The 17,811-nt window shown below is 48.8% G+C and overlaps 2 protein-coding genes across 5 annotated transcripts in view; one reads left to right on the forward strand and one right to left on the reverse strand.

Moving 5' to 3' along the window:
• Nucleotides 1-11,695, forward strand: ccm2 (CCM2 scaffold protein). 3 transcript variants are annotated; one of them, XM_061704997.1, is made up of 10 exons: nucleotides 1-399; nucleotides 3,242-3,418; nucleotides 3,504-3,587; nucleotides 4,280-4,463; nucleotides 4,547-4,683; nucleotides 5,890-6,025; nucleotides 6,320-6,377; nucleotides 6,474-6,609; nucleotides 7,235-7,373; nucleotides 8,666-11,693. In XM_061704997.1, exons 1-10 carry the CDS (start codon nucleotides 370-372, stop codon nucleotides 8,980-8,982), a joined length of 1,398 nt encoding a protein of 465 aa, XP_061560981.1. In that variant the 5' UTR covers nucleotides 1-369; the 3' UTR covers nucleotides 8,983-11,693. The 3 variants fall into 3 exon arrangements, with proteins under 3 accessions (XP_061560981.1, XP_061560984.1, XP_061560983.1); XM_061704999.1 differs by lacking the exon at nucleotides 1-399 and adding an exon at nucleotides 436-2,782; XM_061705000.1 differs by lacking the exon at nucleotides 7,235-7,373 and having other exon boundaries at nucleotides 8,666-11,695.
• The window catches only part of lca5 (lebercilin LCA5), an 11,653-nt gene continuing 5,229 nt past the window's right edge, over nucleotides 11,388-17,811 (reverse strand). Inside the window, exons 4-9 of one of the 2 annotated variants that reach the window (XM_061704995.1) lie at nucleotides 17,492-17,797; nucleotides 16,347-16,484; nucleotides 15,697-15,793; nucleotides 15,496-15,623; nucleotides 14,529-14,691; nucleotides 11,390-13,165 (exon numbers count right to left, since the gene is read on the reverse strand). In XM_061704995.1, coding sequence (XP_061560979.1) covers nucleotides 12,519-13,165; nucleotides 14,529-14,691; nucleotides 15,496-15,623; nucleotides 15,697-15,793; nucleotides 16,347-16,484; nucleotides 17,492-17,797 — 1,479 coding nt within the window. In that variant the 3' untranslated portion in view covers nucleotides 11,390-12,518. Of the gene's footprint in view, nucleotides 13,166-14,528; nucleotides 14,692-15,495; nucleotides 15,624-15,696; nucleotides 15,794-16,346; nucleotides 16,485-17,491; nucleotides 17,798-17,811 lie in introns of both variants that reach the window. The other variant, XM_061704996.1, reaches the window with a different exon arrangement.

The raw sequence follows: 17,811 nt of genomic DNA on the forward strand, positions 1-17,811 counted from the left end.
TTGGCCCGTCGACCACAAGGGGGCGCTGCTGTGCGCGCTGGGCCGCATTCGACGCCCAAAATGGCGGCACGGTTGAAAAGTTTGGACTGTTTTGTTCGACTTAGTTTTCCGAGCATTTACCGAGGAGCCTAGCTACGTAATACACCGTCGGATTCAAGTTGGAACGCTCGTATGGCGCCTCCCCACTTAAGGACTTCGGGACGCGTCTAAAAGTGAGAATGGCGCTCAGCCATCACCCGAAATTCAGCTAAGCTAACGTCGGAAAGAGTTCCCGGTCGGTCGGTCCCTCCCGAAAAGCTTCGTTTGGGTTATGTCGTGTGTCGCTCGGATCCACGAGCAGGACATGAGGAAGAGGAGCTCGTCGTAGACATGGAGGAAGATGTGAAAAAAGTGAAAAAGGCAAGCCGACACTTCTTCTTTCTTTCAGCCACTCACTGACTGGCCGGCTAGCATGCTAACCCGCCTTTGGCGAGGCAAGTGAAATGTATTTGGAATCATTCGCATTACATAGACAAGGTAACGCGATGTGCATTTCAAAACCAAGAGCGGAAGACATTTAAAAAGCAAGTAGTCGAGTTTGTCGTCCAAAGTTAAGCCCGTCTCCTAAAATGACTGATTTTCTTTTTCTCGCACCTTGGCACAATTGAGGGTACAATCGGATTTAGTAAACCTTAACCTCAGTTTAGTAATCCGTTCCCTCAATTTTCCAATCTGTACCCTCAGTCTAGTCAAATGTCTGGGGCTCCGTATACCAGCGTATCTGTATCTGTCAAGTCAATTCGATTTGGATGTTATATTCCTCCTGGTGTGAATTCTGTGAATAAATTGTCATGTCGTGATATAGCCTACATCCCGGTTTTTGTTTTTCAACTGAGAGGCAATAATAATGCTGCGGTTCGAGGGGGTTGATCGATATGTAGGACTACTAGCAGGATCGGCTAGAATTGTTTCCTTTCGCTTTCCGTGCTTTGAAGCATTCGCTCTATCATGACAACCTTTTTATCCCCGACATATTTTGACTTTAGTGTGGTCTTTTCTGGCGCGTAGCTGCCACCAACGGGGTCCGTCCTAGTTGAGTTGAGTCCTCGCCCGAGAAGTTCGCAAACAGACAAATGCGTCTGTGATGGATCGATCAAGCAATGCATACAGAGCCCCAGACATTTGCTTAACCGAGGGAACAGATGATCAATTGATTAGATTTTTCTCATACCTCGGCACCAGGGGGGCTCCTCCGTACATTAGAGAATGCACGTTAGCAAATAACCTCGGGTCATATTTATCTTTATTGACCCAAAGTAACATCACCCTGGTTCAGACCAAGACCACTTTTATCATATACTGAAGGCATAAATTATATTTGCTCAAGGAAATAAATGTTGTCTTTTTTGTCTCCCCCCCCCCAAGTGATGCAGTTCTCGTCAGCTATTGCTTGTTGTAAAAGTTGGCAGCGGTGTTGTTTGTGTAAGCAATGCACATCGACTGGGATGCACTTTGAACTACGAAAGCCGCACAAAAAAGTATTTTTTAAATCAGCCTGACAATTCCAAGGTTAGTTGCCCAGCTGTTTTAGAAATCAACCCAATAATTAGGGCTGCACAATTACGGCTCAAATAATTGGATCAATATTGTAATCGCGATAGTCACATGATGATGTAGTGGTACATTCGTCTGACATTGGTGAGTGCAGCGGGGTCAGTTCCCACTCGGTGTCGGTGTGAATGCGAGTCTGAATGCTTGTCTGTCTCTCTATGTGCCCTGCGACTGACTGGCGACCAGTTCGGGGTGTAGTCCGCCTTTCGCCCGGAGTCAGCTGGGATAGGCTCCGGCGCCCCGTAACCCTGAATAGGATAGAAGTGCTGGAGACGATGGGGGTAATGATGATAATTAATCACAGTTATCATGTTAGGGAAAACATCTGTCTTTTTATTGCACTACTTTTTAACAAACTATATACAGTGCAAATATTTTCATTGCAAAATGAAACTTTCCAACAAATGAAGGATCATTTTAGAATAAATAATAATAATGGAAAAAAACCTCAAATGAACAAGGGCTCACTGAATCAATATGCAATTGTCACTGAAACGAGTCCAAACAACGCATGTCCACCCCTCTTGAGGCAGCCACGATGCTCGGCATGACTCGCTCTCATCAGTCCACCCAGCGATTTTAGGATCCGCTTCGGGGTGCGCTCGCTTCTCATTTAGGCAGCTTAAGAAAGCCTTTAGTATGCGTTCGCCCCCTAGTGGTTGACGCAACTCGCTTGGGGAAGCGCTCGATGAGATGTGCGGGACAGCTCGCGTTTTAAAGGTCAATATTGCTGAAGATCGGGTTAATTTAATCGCGCCAGCCAAAGTCGTGGATCACAATTAAAATCCGATAAATTTTTGCAGCCCCGCTAATCATAAACATGAACCATAAGAAATGGGATCAAATACAAAAGCTGTGAACTCGCATTTCTCCAGCAAACGTACAATGTTAATGCACCCGTGGCGTGGAGCCGCACCGCGTTGAATAATGCAGCAGCAGTCGTCGGCAGAGTTGTTCCGTAGAGTCTGCAGTCAAGTTTGAGCGGCGCTGTCATCACCGGACGCTGCGGCGGTCCGCTTCCTCTTCTGGCGTTGTCGTTTCGTGGCAAGGCGCTTCCCTTTTGTGCTGTTGTGGCTCGCGTGTCTCAGCTGTCACTTTGTGCTAGCGTAGCCGCGAGGCAACAGGTGATTACACAGAAAACAACTGAACTCACAACGCGAGTCTGCTAGGATCCGGCTGCATGGAGTACGAGGTAGGGTCTTTGACTTCCAAGCGAATAGACTTATTGAGAAGCGTGCTCAGATCTTTGAATCGTACGTGCAACTCGGTTTTGCACTTTTTGAACTCAAAACAGGCCATTTAGGTGAATCTTGGGGGAGATCCATTCCACATATCCACACAGATGTCATTTCTGAATATTGCTCCGCGGTGGACGAATATATGCGCGCGCGTCGGCCTGTGTGTTCGGGACCTATTATTTAGCAACTATTTCGTGCGCGAGACTACGACTTCGACTTCTGCATAGGCCGCTGTTTGTGTCAATCCAATCAGTTTGTGTCACCAATCCATCGTTGCCATGAAGGCAACTGCGCGGTAGAAAATGGACGGATGGAAGTTTCCTTGCTGTGTTGCCAGCCCTTTCGTGACGACACGTGCGCCTTAAGCGTCTCTGTTTTCTCTGAGCCTACCCTTCGGTCATTTTCCCCCTCAGCCTGGCATCGTGTCGCCCTTCAAGCGGGTCTTCCTGAAGGGCGAAAAGGGACGGGACAAGAAGGCGCAGGAGAAGTCCGCAGCGCGCCGGGCCCTCCACACCGTCTCTCTCCCGCAACCCGACCACCGCATCGACCCCGACATTCTGCTCAATGATTACATCGAGAAGGAAGTCAAAGTGAGGCAAACTCGAATGCGGCGAAGGCTCGTTTGGTTTCTCTCTCACCGTAAACCTGATTTGCACGGTGCTGTGTTCTTCCTAGTATTTGGGCCAGCTGACATCAGTGCCAGGATACTTGAACCCATCGAGCAGGACAGAAGTCCTGCAGCTCATTGACAATGCGAGAGTAAGTCACCTGAGTCAGCGCATACTTTACTATAGAGGTGTCCAAACGTTAGCGTTTAAGGGCCGCGTGATGTTTTTGAAAAAGACACACAGGCGATACAAATGTGGATATACAAATATGTGAAATGCTTTATTTTAAGGCCAATATCATAATTCATTTTCATCATAATAATTCACTCTTTGTAATTATTGTATTCTAATTAACCAATTCTTCAATAAAATACATTTACCAAATGTGAATGTGTGTTTAAAAGAATTTTACATTTGTCAATTTTATAGTAACCAGTAATTTAATAAAAGATACACAATTTTAGTTCATCAATTTTAGAGGTCATATGGTTGAATGAATGAAACCTTGTAATTTTGTTGAAAACTGCCAAAAAATACACACAGTATAAAAATATTGCAATATACGATTCTGCTAAATTCTTGAAGTTCTTTATTACTTATAAGATCTACTATAGGCGCTTGTAATAATTTACATGGGCCCAAATGGTACCCTGGAGCTTTCAGCTGACGGCGACATAGTCTTCTGGCTGAGAAACAAAAATGGGCCAAGATTTGTGATTAATAATCGCAATTACCATATTGATTCAAATAATCGTGATGATCACTTTGGCCATAATAGTGGACCTATCGAAAACGGATGGCCGTAAGATAGCGGATAACCGTGAATATTGACCCCGTATGCAGAAGTCTCATCAATTGGCGGGCCAGCTGACGTCTGAGCAGGACGCCGTCGTGAGCTTGTCGGCGTACAACGTCAAGCTGGTGTGGCGAGACGGCGAGGGCATCATCCTGAGGGTGCCCATCCACGACATCGCCGCCGTCTCTTACATCCGGGACGACTCTTTGCACCTCGTCGTCATCAAGACGGGTACCGACGAGAGCGCAAAGCCGATTCTTACTGCGTAAGAGGGTCCTAAATATGTGGAACGTCTGCGGGCTTCTGCTCCTCAGCCCAGGAATCCGGAGGCTCTCCCTGCCCCAGCTCCTGTCCCGATCTCAACAAATCTCAGACGCTGAGCTCCTTGTCGGAGAGCGGGGCCGTGCTGATGGAGGTGTGCTGTCTGCTCGTCCTCGCCGTCGACAACAAGGTATGTTGGATTTGAAATGACTTGACATCAGAGTTGTTCTCATTTCTCAAATATCACCGTCATGTACTATGAACACTGGTGATGCACCAAAGTGAACATTCTTGGCGGAAACCGAAACACCCAAAGAAATGATTATCCTAATTATTAGTACAATGACATTTATGGTTACGACAGTGCATTGACCTCACTATAAAAATCCCATCACCTTATTTTTGATTTTTTTACTCATCAGTCGATATCGATGTATACTGACCATGATATGCAACAAATCAAATCCCCCCCGTCTTCAATGTTCCCTGTTATTCAACCTTTTGATTATGATATTTTCTGTCAAAAGTGGAACGTGACCTGGAACATTATACAACTGTGTGATGACAAATAAAACGGGACAAGAAAGGCCTGAAGAGTTGGGCGGTGTGGAGTAATTTTGGTTTTGTCAAGTCTCCCAAGAAACGGTAGTTTCCCACAGCTGCAGCAGTAGGCTACGAGCATTTGCGCCTGTCGCATCTTGCTTCATGTGCGTCAACCCAATTTAACATGGTTCTACTCACACCTCATGATTGGTTCAGCGCGGCGCAACTCTCATTATTATTGGCTATTCGTACTGTCTGTCAAAACATGGACGAATGCAATCTGTTCAAGTCCATTGAAATGTTTACTGGAGGAAGGGTTATTTTGAGGTGGGTATCTTTTATGGTTGTATTATCGCCCAGCCCTCATTGAGACATATTTTGACAGACCGTCGTAGCCGCTGAACGGCGAGACCGAGACGCTCACGGAGCACGCCGGCCGGTCGTCGGTCGGCGCGCTCCTCTGAGCTTCACCCAGAGAAGCGTGCGCCGGCCGCTGCTTTGCAACATCCTCTTTTGGATTCTTTTTTTTTTTTTTTTTTGGAGAACTTCCAGTGATGGGATTTTTGGTGCATTCCTACTTCTACCTGTACAGGCAATATTTTCATTTCGGGGGAAAAAGTAAATACAACTAAATGAAATATATAATAATTATAATGCAATATAATGATAAAGAAAAGTAAAACGACTCACCCTTTGAAGGAAACAGCTTATTGTCTCTTGTCTGATGGTTTTTGCTTCCTAACAGGTCACCTTCTCTGTTACCACAATAAAATAAAACAAAAAGCCCAGATGGAGATATTGCATAGAAAGAGAGAAGTTTGTGAATATTAATCATTGTTATTTTGTGTGCCAGGCAGCAGCAGAGGAGTTGTGCCTTCTGCTCAGCCAAGTCTTTCAGATCGTCTACACCGAGTCCACCATCGACTTCTTGGACAGAGCCATCTTTGACGGTGCCACCACACCCACAAGACATCTTTCCCTCTACAGCGGTAAGCATTAAAACTTAGTGTTAGGGAAGGGAAACTGTGATAAACGTGCAAATGTTAGTATTACCCTTTCACATTTCTATTACCGTTAATACTGTATTTAGCGTAAACCACCCCGAAAATGCATCTTCCCTTCGGGGTAGTCCGCTGGCGTGGCCGCTTTAGAGCGCCTCGTCGCCAGCCGTGAGTACGTGCACGTCAGAGAGAGAGGCAGAAGAGCGAGGGGTGGGGGGCGGGAGAGAGTATACCTCATGGTCTCGCGCACTAACGGTGTTGTCGAATGTGACGGTTTCTCAGAGGACTCGTCAAGCAAAGCGGACATTAAAGAGTCGTTTGAAGGCGAGGCCGGCCCTTTGTAAGAGCTCACCTTCTCGTTTTTCCGCACACTACACAAAAGCTGCCGACGCTCCTCTCGAAACGCTTTTCTTTTCTTTTCTTTTTCCTTTCCCAGTCCATTCCAGGTGCCAATGGAAGCAGACGGCAACTCCCCGTCGGCTTCCGGCCCCGCCTCCCCCCAGGTCAAGGCGGCGAGCGAAGGGGAGCTCAGCGCCACAGCTGCCGAGCTGCTCCAGGACTACATGACCACGGTATGTCTCCGCCCTCCCTCACTCTTAAGTAGGCCCGATTATTATTGTTGTTGTTGTTGTTGTGTGAATGCTGAAGTTATTCTGCTCCAAAAAACAAACCTTTACTTATTCTTCCACCAATTTTGGATGCACTGCTCCTTCCACATTTCTCCACCGATTCAAACCATTCCACCTTCAACATATTCACCTCATTCAGGACATCTCGGGAATTATTTTCCACATTCACAAAATTCCTACTTTCCCGCAACTCCGCATTTTCCATGGAAATAAGTTCCATTAAAATGGAGACGTGGCAAATTTCAATTGTTCTTTCACATTTCACAACTTATTCAAACTGCTCAGCTCATTCAGGACTCAAACGGAACTATTTATCACGTTCCCCAAAGTCCCACTTTTTTTTTTACAATAACATTCCAAAAGTACTAGATGTTTACATATTTTCTTCCACATTTATTGAGCAATTGAAATCATCCCAACTTAAAGTTTCACATTCTACATTTCAACAATGAAGTTAATTCCACAGTATTTCAGTCCAGCATTCAGCTCATTAGCATGCGCATGCAATTTGTACAAAAATAGCATTCTCTTGTCATTATTAATGTGCTCGTGATTCTGTGCCGTCCAGCTGCGCACAAAGCTGTCGTCCCAGGAGATCCAGCAATTTGCTGCGCTGCTGCACGAGTACCGTAACGGCTCCTCTATCCACGAGTTTTGCATTAACCTGCGGCAGCTCTACGGGGACAGCAGGAAGTTTCTACTGCTCGGTATGACTGCTCCTCATTTCTACGAAAAACATCTCCAGGTTCCGAGGTCCACTTAAGCAGGTTTGGCGAGGCTATTAAAAGCTAGATCATCAAGCCTTAAGCCGCCTTTTGTATTTCACACAAAACCCAGTGAAGGCAGGATATTGTCAGAAATTGCCGTAGTCCATCACCGACACGCGCTACCAAACGAGTAAAGTCATAATTGCATTATAAATGGTGGTTTGAAGAATACTTGTAAATGCCATTCTCTACGCCACTGCGCAACTAAGTTCATTGTATGCTGTTCGTAATCTTGAAATATCATACTACGCGTGCACTGTCGTAAACAGAGGAAGCCCCTGTATCGATCGTATCCGAGTTATTTTGACATTTGTTTGGGGTGGACATCGTACCGAACGTTGCGGAACACCACGGACTGTCGTGCCAGGCTTTGACCGCTGAGCCACTCAAGGTGGCCGTTTCCAGCGAAAATAACAAGAACCAAGAGTGATCTCGCATGGCGCTCACCATCTTCTCTCAAGCCTACCTACATGTGAAAATCTGTGGACCTAGTATAGAGCCTTGTGGAACATACCCAATATGTATGTATGTATGGGTGTTCTCAGTTTACGACAAAGTTTCGCTCCTACGGCTGCTAATAACCCGTTTGTATGCAAATTGGAACGTACTGTAGTTTATCACTAACCTATGCTAACGCAGAAGTAAGGTAACAAGCCATGCTTACGCTGCTGCGGAAAGTAGTTCGATACCTTGAAAAGTTTGATGTCAGGACCGTCGTAGACTGGATGCGCTGTCATGGAAATCGAGAAATAATCCATCCAAGTTGGTCATTTCAATAGACATTCCTCCATCTTGTGATGGGATCGGTGATCGTTTTTTTGAACTCGCTGATCGGCCCCAAAATCCTGATCGTGTAAAGCCTAGTTTTAAGTGTACGTCGCAGATGCAGCGGTGCCTTGACTTGTGACAAAGCTCATAACTCGGTTTACTCGTTTAGCAAATAGATTTTCGCCATTGAAGTCAACTGAAATGGCGAGAATCGCTTCCAGCCTCCCAAAAACACCATTTTGTCCATTGTGCTAACTATGCAAAAATATAAGAGTGTGAGAAGGCGGCCAATCATTTTTCACGGCACTGTACGCTGTGCAAATATTCTTGATAGTCTGACGAGCATTAAAGGAAATTCGAGTGTAAGAAAAGCAAGAGAACTCGGGGGACCTAAAAAGCCAAAAGGACTCCATTTTGTGCGACTGGAAAGCCATATTTTAATGTTGCTGTCCGGCCTTTCGCAGGCCTGCGTCCCTTCATCCCAGAGAAGGACAGCCAGCACTTCGAGAACTTCCTGGAGACCATCGGCGTCAAGGACGGCCGCGGCATCATCACCGACAGCTTCGGCCGCTACCGGCGTGCGGCCAGCTCCGCCTCCGACTCCACCGCCAACGGCAACGGGGCGGCGGGAAGCGGCGGAGACGGCGTCGCCTCCGACGAGGGCCCGGAGGAGGGGGACGAGACCTCGGAGGGCGACGAGTGGGACCGCATGATCAGCGACATCAGCAACGACATCGAAGCGCTCGGCTGTAGCATGGACGGCGAAGGCGCTACGCCGTAATGCCGCATCCGGAACCGATTGATCGCATGATCACACTGAAGATTAGTCCTCCTATGCGGTCAATCAAATGCACTTACGGTGACGTGCGGTCGATGTTTTGTTATTTTTCTACACTTATAGGCAGTATCTGCCACCGCTGTCAGCAATGTAGCGACAACTCGTTCCTCACACGTTGATTAGGATGATTTTGTATTATTGCTGCATTATTTTTTGTTTCCCCTACATGCCCCCCCCCTGCCAATTTGCGGCCATTTGTTTATTTCATTTGTCCTCTGTTACGTTGTGCTCTGAAACATCCTCTATTTTGATCTTGAATGAGACCAATGTAATATCAGAAAAGTAGTTAAGTTAATTGTAAGCCATTTGTAACCATTAAGCGCCGTCGTAGACAGAGGAAAAGCCCACTTCAACAAACAATTTGCGGGCCCGAGCGTGTCCCTGGGCAAGACTCTTAACCCACCATGCCCGCCCGTGTATGAATGCGGTCGGACGTTTGGCGGCAGTCGGAGGGGACGCAGGCGCGGAATGGCAGCCGCGCTTCTGTCAGACCGCCCCCTGCGCGAGTAGTTTACGACCACCGGGTGCGGCTGTGGCGGGAATGGTGTGTGCAATCGTAAAGCGTATTTGAGCGCCACGGGAAAGTGTCATGCGCAATTCTAATTATTTATTCATTACTGTACTACGTCACTATTGTGACAAGGCTTTTAACACCATCTTGTGGCACTTCAAGGTGTTTTCGAAAGCTAAAAGGAAAAACAAACCCAAATCGGTGACATTTCAGCAAATAGCAGAGATTCCCCCAAAACTTTGCGTTGGACTACGATTCTCATTTGTAACTTTCAAACAATGCGTCCCAAACTGAGGCTCCGGGGACCCAAAGTGATTCTCAAACGGGTTTCTTAACAAAAGGGCTTTTGGATTTTGTGTGTGTGAGTAATCAATAGCTGATGTATGATATGGCAATATTTGATTTTTTTGGTAGCCAATTTAGGGGGAGACATTTTTTCCCGGAAGAATTTGGGAAACCCTCGAGTTCAAGTGTTTTGTTGTTTCATCGGCGTTGTATCAATCCCCAATTCGTGCCTTCAAAACTGTAGCACGGACGTGCGGTGGAATCGTTGTGCAGATGTTTATTAAAGAACAGATACTTTTTGAAGCTTTTTGGAACACTGTCGTCCTTCACGCCAACTTTTGCACATTTGGCGTTTGGGACCGGGGCTTTCAGCGCGCACCGATCGCGATCTCTTTCGGACGAGCCTGAAAATTCACTCGGCGTTCCGTCGAAGCGAAGTTTCCTCGGGGCTGCCGTAACGAAAGTAGCAGAGTAGGAGCAGGTTTCTTTCTGCTCTTTTAATGACGACATTTGGGAAGTCGGAGAACATCTTACCAGTTCTCTCCTGAGCCGACTCGAGCGCCTCGGACACCCCCCTCCCGTCTGCGGCCGGCTTCCCGAGCCTCGGGAAGCGTCCGCCTCCACCCCGGCTTTCCGTCGCGGGTAAGAAGGTCTCCTGGTCCGCGGGGTCAGGAGACGATCACCGGAAGGCGACCGGACCGGAACGGACGATGCCGTTATCGCACGGCTTCTTCACCGCACTTTCTGGAACATTTGAAAGTTTTTGATGCGCTCGACGAGAGGCGGGCAGAGAGATGGACCAATGGACTTTTCAGCGTGCCGGACGCGGCGCTTTCCCCCATTCCTGACCTCAGGTTCGTTAAGCTCACGTTGAAAACTCGTCTGACAATTTCTGCACTGTTGAACGTTTTCACTCATTTTCAACATTTCTTGAAATGGAAAATCAGCAGCAAGAGAGTGAAGCCTGGTTTGGCCTTTGCCGTTTGAATGGCGCCTTCAGACTCCGTTACTGTACTTAAGTCGATTTTGCAGGCGTCTGCCCTTCACTTGAGTATTTCTTTTTCTGTTGACTTCGGACTTCTACTCCTTAGTTTGAAAACACACATCTGTACTTCCTCGTGGAGAACCGAGGCAGTTCAAATCTGATCGTAGTCACTTGCTTGACTTTTACTTCCCCGTCGAAGCCAAGGAATGCGCATGTTGTAATAATTATAATAATAATGATGCTAACGATGATGGCTAAAAGGGTTCCCCGGCTTTTTACAAGGCCATTTGCGCCCCCGATCAACCAGCAGGGAGCTCATCGCGTCTAATGACGGATCCGGCCTTTGCATGAAGCCCTCACGCTGCGGTCGGGTGCGGAAGCGTAATGCCTCTCAATCCCCCATTTACACACATTAATATATTTAGGAAACAGATATTTATTTCACTTTTGATTTGCTAAAGTTTACTCTCAAATTTCCCTATCACAAAAGTGTCACATACATTGCTCGCTGTAACACTCACGCAAAGAAGAGACCTGAACCGATTGCTGGCATTGACCAGAATGCTCATATCTCCAAAACCATCCCTTTTCAGGTACCCCAGCCTTTAATAAGATGAAGAGAACATTTGGAGCGCACACACGCAGAAGCTGCTGTTTGCCACAGCTCGTGCGCTACACTCGGTAGTCTTTTCTGGTTTTTTAATTTTCAAATATGTTTACAAGGTGTTTAAAAAAAAAAAAAAGTGTTTTAACGTTGAGATGTTTTTAAAGCGTGAAACCTTTGAAACGATATGGTCTGTATATTGCGGATTTTCAACTATTGCAGGTTGGTGTGGAATATAGCTCCCAAAATGAGTGAATAAATCATGTAAAATGGAAAAAAAAGCGTATACCTACTTTTGCCCCCCGTTGATTACATTCATTCTACATTTTATTGTCGGATGTCTACCTCATGACTTGTCCCTTTAGATGTCCTCCACAAAACGGACAAACCATTTTTTAAAGAGTGCACATTTAATCAGACACTAAAAATATTAAATGTCACAAATAAATAAGTACAAAAAACACTTTGTTTAGTGTACCAAGTGCAATAAATTAAAGTGCAACTAGCACTAGCAAAACACTCAGACATCGGGTTGGAAAATTCTGGGAAGTTGCAGAAATCCGAAGTAATAATCAGAACATTTGCACGATTGTGCGTTTCTCGATCCATCCATTTTCTGAACCGCTTCTCGTCACGCGGGTCGCATGTGTGCCGGTGCTTGTCAGAGCTGACTCTGGGCGAGAGGCGGGGCACGCCCTGAACGAGTCGCCAGCCAATCGCAGGGCACATATCAACAAACAACCATTCGCACCGACGGGCAATTTAGAGCCTTCGGTGAACCTAGCATGCATGTTTTTTGGAAGGTGGGAGGAAACCACGGGGAGAACGTGCAAACTCCTTGCAGGCAGGCTGGACTTTAACCCGGGTCCTCAGAACTGCGAGGCAGATGTGCTAACCAGTCGTCCGCCGTGCCGCTCGTGTGTTTATGACAAAACAAAATGTTTCTATTTGTGCTTGAATATGATACCTTTCCAAACTTTCCCTACGTAATGAGATTTTCCATGCCTTAGTTTGCAACTACCACAAAAAGTAAACAACAACCTTGAAGGTAAAAAAACACACGGCCGATATGGAGCCGAACGTCGTAACCTGAGCTACAAGGTGAGCTCCTCGATGTCGTCGTCGAAGGAGGCGACGGCGCGGACGGCGGGCCGGCTGTCCGCCACGTGCCGAGCGTCGAGGCGCCCCGCCGCTCGCGATCCTCCCCGCGCTTCGTTGCCGCCCGTCGAGTAGTCCGACAGCTCCGTTTTGCGAGCGTCGCCCGACGGCGCCGCCAGAGAACCGAACAGCTGCCGCATTAGCGTGGACTTCTTGTTCTTTTCCTCCGCCTCCGCCCTCTTGAGGCTAAAGACGCCGATGGCCTCCAGCGCGCGGTCGCCGTCCTCCCCGGCCGCGCTTTGCCGGGGGTTCCCGAACGAGGACGCGTAGCTTCCGAAGACCGGGTCCTCTTCGACCTTGAGGGAGCGCAGGCTTCGCCGACCCGGCCCGCCCGGCGACGGCGTCTCGGGCGCGTTGGACTCGGACGAGTCGACGAAGACGGGGTCCCGTGCGTCCTCGTTCTGAAGGTCGATTTCGCGCATCTTGGCCAGCAGCTGGTCTTTCATGCGACGCGCCTCGCCGGCGTCCGCGCTCTCGCGGCAGTTCCGCCGCCGGCCCGCTTCCTCGAGGACGGGGACGCTCTCGCGTATTTGATTGGTCAACAAGCTGCCCATCTCGTGCTCCTCCTCCTCTTTCCGTACGTCTGTGGGAATCGGACACACAACGTTATGCCCACCGGAACCCCTAAATGTGGACTTTGGGCAACATAAATGGGACAGAAAACTGCATTACCTTACGAGATTTTTCCAGGTGCGAGCTGCTCAGTTTTCAGTTGTGTTTTACGAGCCAAAATTTGCGTTACGAATGAGATTCGCCTACGCTGCCGCCGCTTGAGTGAAGTAGAAAAAATTTAAAGTTCAAATAAACTGACTGCCAAGTGCCCTTTTCCAGCATTTGGACTCGCCTGTCAAGACGAACGCAATATTTCGTCTCGTGGCAATAGACGCGCCCAACGACCAGAGACTCTCTTTTCACCAGAAGAAAAACCCCAAAACATTTGTTTCTACGGCTTTCCGTTCTTTCGTAATCGGCAGTCGCACGTGGATCGGTTTCACGCAAAACACAGGTTTCTGACCGAAAAGCAGAGTAAACAAGCTTTTTATGAAGGGAAACTTTGACGGAACTAACTATGATTATTATTGCGGCCCGGTGGCGACTGGTTAGAGCGTCAGCCTCGCAGTTCTGAGGACCCGGGTTCAATCCCCGGCCCCGCCTGCGTGGAGTTTGCACGTTCTCCCCGTGCCTGCGTGGGTTTTCTCCGGGCACTCCGGTTTCCTCCCACATCCCAAAAACATGCATTCATTGGAGACTCTAAGTTGCCCGTAGGCGTGACTGTGAGTGCGAATGGTTGTTTGTTTGTATGTACCCTGCGATTGGCTGGCGACCGGTTCAGGGTGTCCCCCGCCTCCTGCCCGACGACAGCCGGGAGAGGCTCCGGCACGCCCGCGACCCGTGTGAGGAGAAGCGGCTCAGAAAATGGATGGATGGATGGATGGATGGATGGATGGACGATGATTTTTTTTTTTTTTTCTTTAGTCACACCTCAAAATCTCAAACAAAAGCAAGACTGAGGAGGGCTTTTGATGACAAATGATTTGCTTATTTATAGATATACAACTGAGACGCGTTGTGAACATTTTACACAGCCTGGGTCTTTTTTCACGATTGCGACGCACTTTCGCGACATCAACCCTTTCTAGCATACGTATAGATAGCAGTGCGAGGTGCCTGAACTTTTCCGACCGCCAACGTGTTGCCATTTCCCTTCCTCATAACAAGGCGAGATTCGCCGCCTAATCGTTCTCTCTTACTCAAAAGCTGCGCTGATCTCAAATCCAAAGCGACGCAACGCCGCCATCTACAGGAATCTGTTGGTCATTACAGTGGTTTACAAACCCGAATTTCACAGACAAGCTGGGCGAGGCCCTCTTCCACGTCTACGCCCCGCAGAAAAACTTCTAAAAATATTCATCGGATTCCAGTTGACGAATGTAAACTCCTCTTACCGTCTCTGAATACGTCGGCCTCGGCTTCGAGAACATCGCGGGCGCGTCGTTGACATTCCTCCTCCGTCCGCTTCCCTTCCCCGGAGGTTCCCGTTGCGTCTTCGCTCGTCGTCTTCCGCTGTTCCCGGCTTGGTCTTGGTCCGCCGTCCGCCTCGTCCACTTGCTGCCGATGTCAAAGCAGAGCAAAAAGCGTTGTCCGCTGTGTTTGGAATGGCGCCCGATCCGCCAACGAGAAGCGCCCAAATCAGAGCTGCCAACCTATAGAAATTCACTTCGAGAACTATTTGTCGGAATTTCTGTATTTTTAAAATGTCAAGAACATGACCATGGATCCAAATAATTCTGCGTAGTGTTCAATTGCACATAATTGCTCATCATCGTTAATTACTCGTGGCTTCAGCACCTGTTGTTTGAATGTATTGATTGCATCAACCGAGTCATGGCGGACACGGTTCAAAGTAGGAGATTTCCACACGCCATCGTCCAAAATATTACTCATATCTATGGATTCATTAGCTTTTAGCGATTCATTAGACAAGTCTATTAAATCACCTTCACCATAAGACCAAATTCAACTTCAGCCCTATTTTGCAAACAAATGACATCGGATTGGGTCGTTTATGCACGGACAATCGTTTCGCTTTCGATGTTGTGCAATGTACAAACGTCTTCTTCTGAATGCTATTTTTGGATTTCCTCAATCCACTCCCGCTGCTGAAATGATGCAAATTTCCCCATCGCGGAACTAATCAAGCTCATCTTATGTTAAGTTTTTTCGTTTTTCATTCCTTATCTGCCGACGCCCTCAGGCGACGTACCGATTCAGCCAGAACGACGTGACAAGCGGACCGTACGGCCCAATCGCTTATGTCAGTGTTTGCGACGACTGGTCACGATAGTTTCGCCATGAGCGTGCGTCTTCCGGTTCACGAGTCCTCGTCTCGCCGGCGCCGCCGCTCGATGTTACCTTGAGCGACAGGTATCCGTCAGGGGCCGAATCGCCGTAGTCCGCCGAGGCGGGCGGAGGCGAGGGGAAATCGGGGCCGCCGCTGCGCCCGTGCGTCTGCACCGCTTTGCTGTGTGTCCTGCTGAAGACTTGGCCAAGCAAAAACAAAATCAGTGAGGCTTTTTTTTGGAAGCGACTCATTGAACGACGTCGCCGCCTCACGTCTGGATTTCGTGTCGCCGTCGGTCACTTTCCTCGGTGAGACTTTTCCCGTGCGGTGGGCGTAAATGTTCCTGGTTTCCAATTCCCGTTCTTTTTCCTGGAAAGGAAGACGACACCGCCGCTAGCCTGCTCTTTCTATGTCGTGTTTGTATCGCCGGCTTCAGCGGCGAGCCACGCCTTTGGCAACACGATCACGAAGGATCAATACTACATCTACATCTCAATCAATTAGAATCATGCCAAAAGCTTCATTGAATTAGTTCAATTCAAAAAGTCAAAATGTACGACACACACCCAAAGTGATTTATGAATTTGTTTCGTCAGTCGACGTATCATTTGGATGATTACAGCTTACGGCAAATGAAAATCCAAAATTCACCGTCCCTCGAAATGAGAATGTTGCGTAACAAAAACACTCCGGCAGGAATTTGCCCTCTGAAAAGCGTTTCATGAACGACATTCATGTACGAGTTCTGAAATAAACTACGTATTCCCACTTATTGAGATTGGAACGCCTCGGGCGCGGCTTAATGTCAAAAGTCAAATAGCGGCCGATCCGATCAGTGGAAAGTCTCCGCATCTCTCAGAGTTTCGATTCTTCTCGCCAGCGGAGGCCCACGGGCGGCGAGCTCGTTTTGTGTTTGCGGTACCCTGAGTTTATTGGCGAGTTGCTCCAGCTCCTTTTGCAGACTCTTGATGTCATCCTGCGCGCTCAGCGTCTTCTTCCTCTCGGCGGCCAGTTGCCGCTGGTGGCTGCCGTTGCTCAGCTCCGAGTTCCTTTCCAGCTCCTACGCCGGCCACAAATCGCAGCATTTACAAGCTCTTCCGGTACTGAAGCGCTGTCTTCTCATATATCCATTCACGCATTTCCTACCCCGCTTATGCCAACGCGGGTCGCGGGTACGCCGGAGCCTATCCCAGCTAACAGCGGGCAACGCCCCGAACTGGTTGCCAGCCAATCGCAGGGCACATAGAAACAAACAAACCATTCGCATTCACATTTGCAGTCTGCAATTAACATACCGTGCACGCTTTTGGGATGCGGGAGGAAAGCGGAGTACCCGGAGAAAAGCCGCGCAGGCACGGGGAGAACGGGCAAACTCCACAGAGGCGGGGCCGGGATTTGAACTGCGAGGCGGATGTGCCGACCGGTCGTCCGCCGTGCCGCCTTCTCACGTACGAGAACGGGAATAATAAAACCGCCACGGCCCCTCGAGACGCAGCATCTCCTTTTCGAGGGGTCCCGACAAAAACGCAGAATTGCTCCACCGCAACGCAACGCGAGCGGCCCATCGGCGCCGGCTCGAATAAAACGGACGGTCACGTCACGTCAGGTTCCGTTGCCCACGCGAAATGTTCTGTCTGTGGTTTACGCTGCTCACACTAAAATACGCTTCAATTGGAGAAAAGGAATATCATATTTACGATACATAAAAGAATTGTAATGACGAAATAATTCATTCCATTTCTACTGCTTGGCCCACACACGCATACCGTTTGTGTGTGAGATCGTCGCCTGCCACCGACCCCGACCGGACCATCCGCCCGCATCCCCCGGACTCACGGCCGCGGTGTCCTCGAGCGAGACGCCGATACCCCGAAACGCTCCCCGGGCGCTTCGGCCGCCCCCCGCCGGATCCGGTGTGTTCCGCTAACGTGTGCGTGTGTACGTGCTCACTGTGATGGTCAAATGCAGAGAAGAAATTTGGTGTGCAGGCATGCATGTTCGTGACAATAAAAAGGGATTCTTCTTCTTCTCTTTTTTTTTTAGCTCTCAAAGTCACGGGGGGCGTACCTTGATTTTGAGCTGGGCCTCGTGGGTGCGCGCCCTCTCCTGGTCCAGCTGGCAGCTGAGCTCCTGGCGCTCCCCCAGCTGCCGCTGCTCCAGCAGCTTCTTCATGCGGCCGGCGGCGTCGTGGCTCCTCAGCAGCCGCTCGTCCTTCTCCTTCAGGCGGCGCTCGGCGGCGCGCTCCCGTTCGCGGGCGCGCCGCAGACGCTCGCGCAGGACGTGCGTCTCGTTGGCGTGGCACGACAGCATCTGCGAGATTTTGCTCTCGGCGTCCGTATAGTTCCGCAGGGCCTTCTCCTGGCGCGTCTGAAGCTGAAGCCGCCGCA

This window comes from Phycodurus eques, chromosome 18 (genome assembly GCF_024500275.1).
Source record: "Phycodurus eques isolate BA_2022a chromosome 18, UOR_Pequ_1.1, whole genome shotgun sequence".
NCBI lineage: Eukaryota > Metazoa > Chordata > Actinopteri > Syngnathiformes > Syngnathidae > Phycodurus > Phycodurus eques.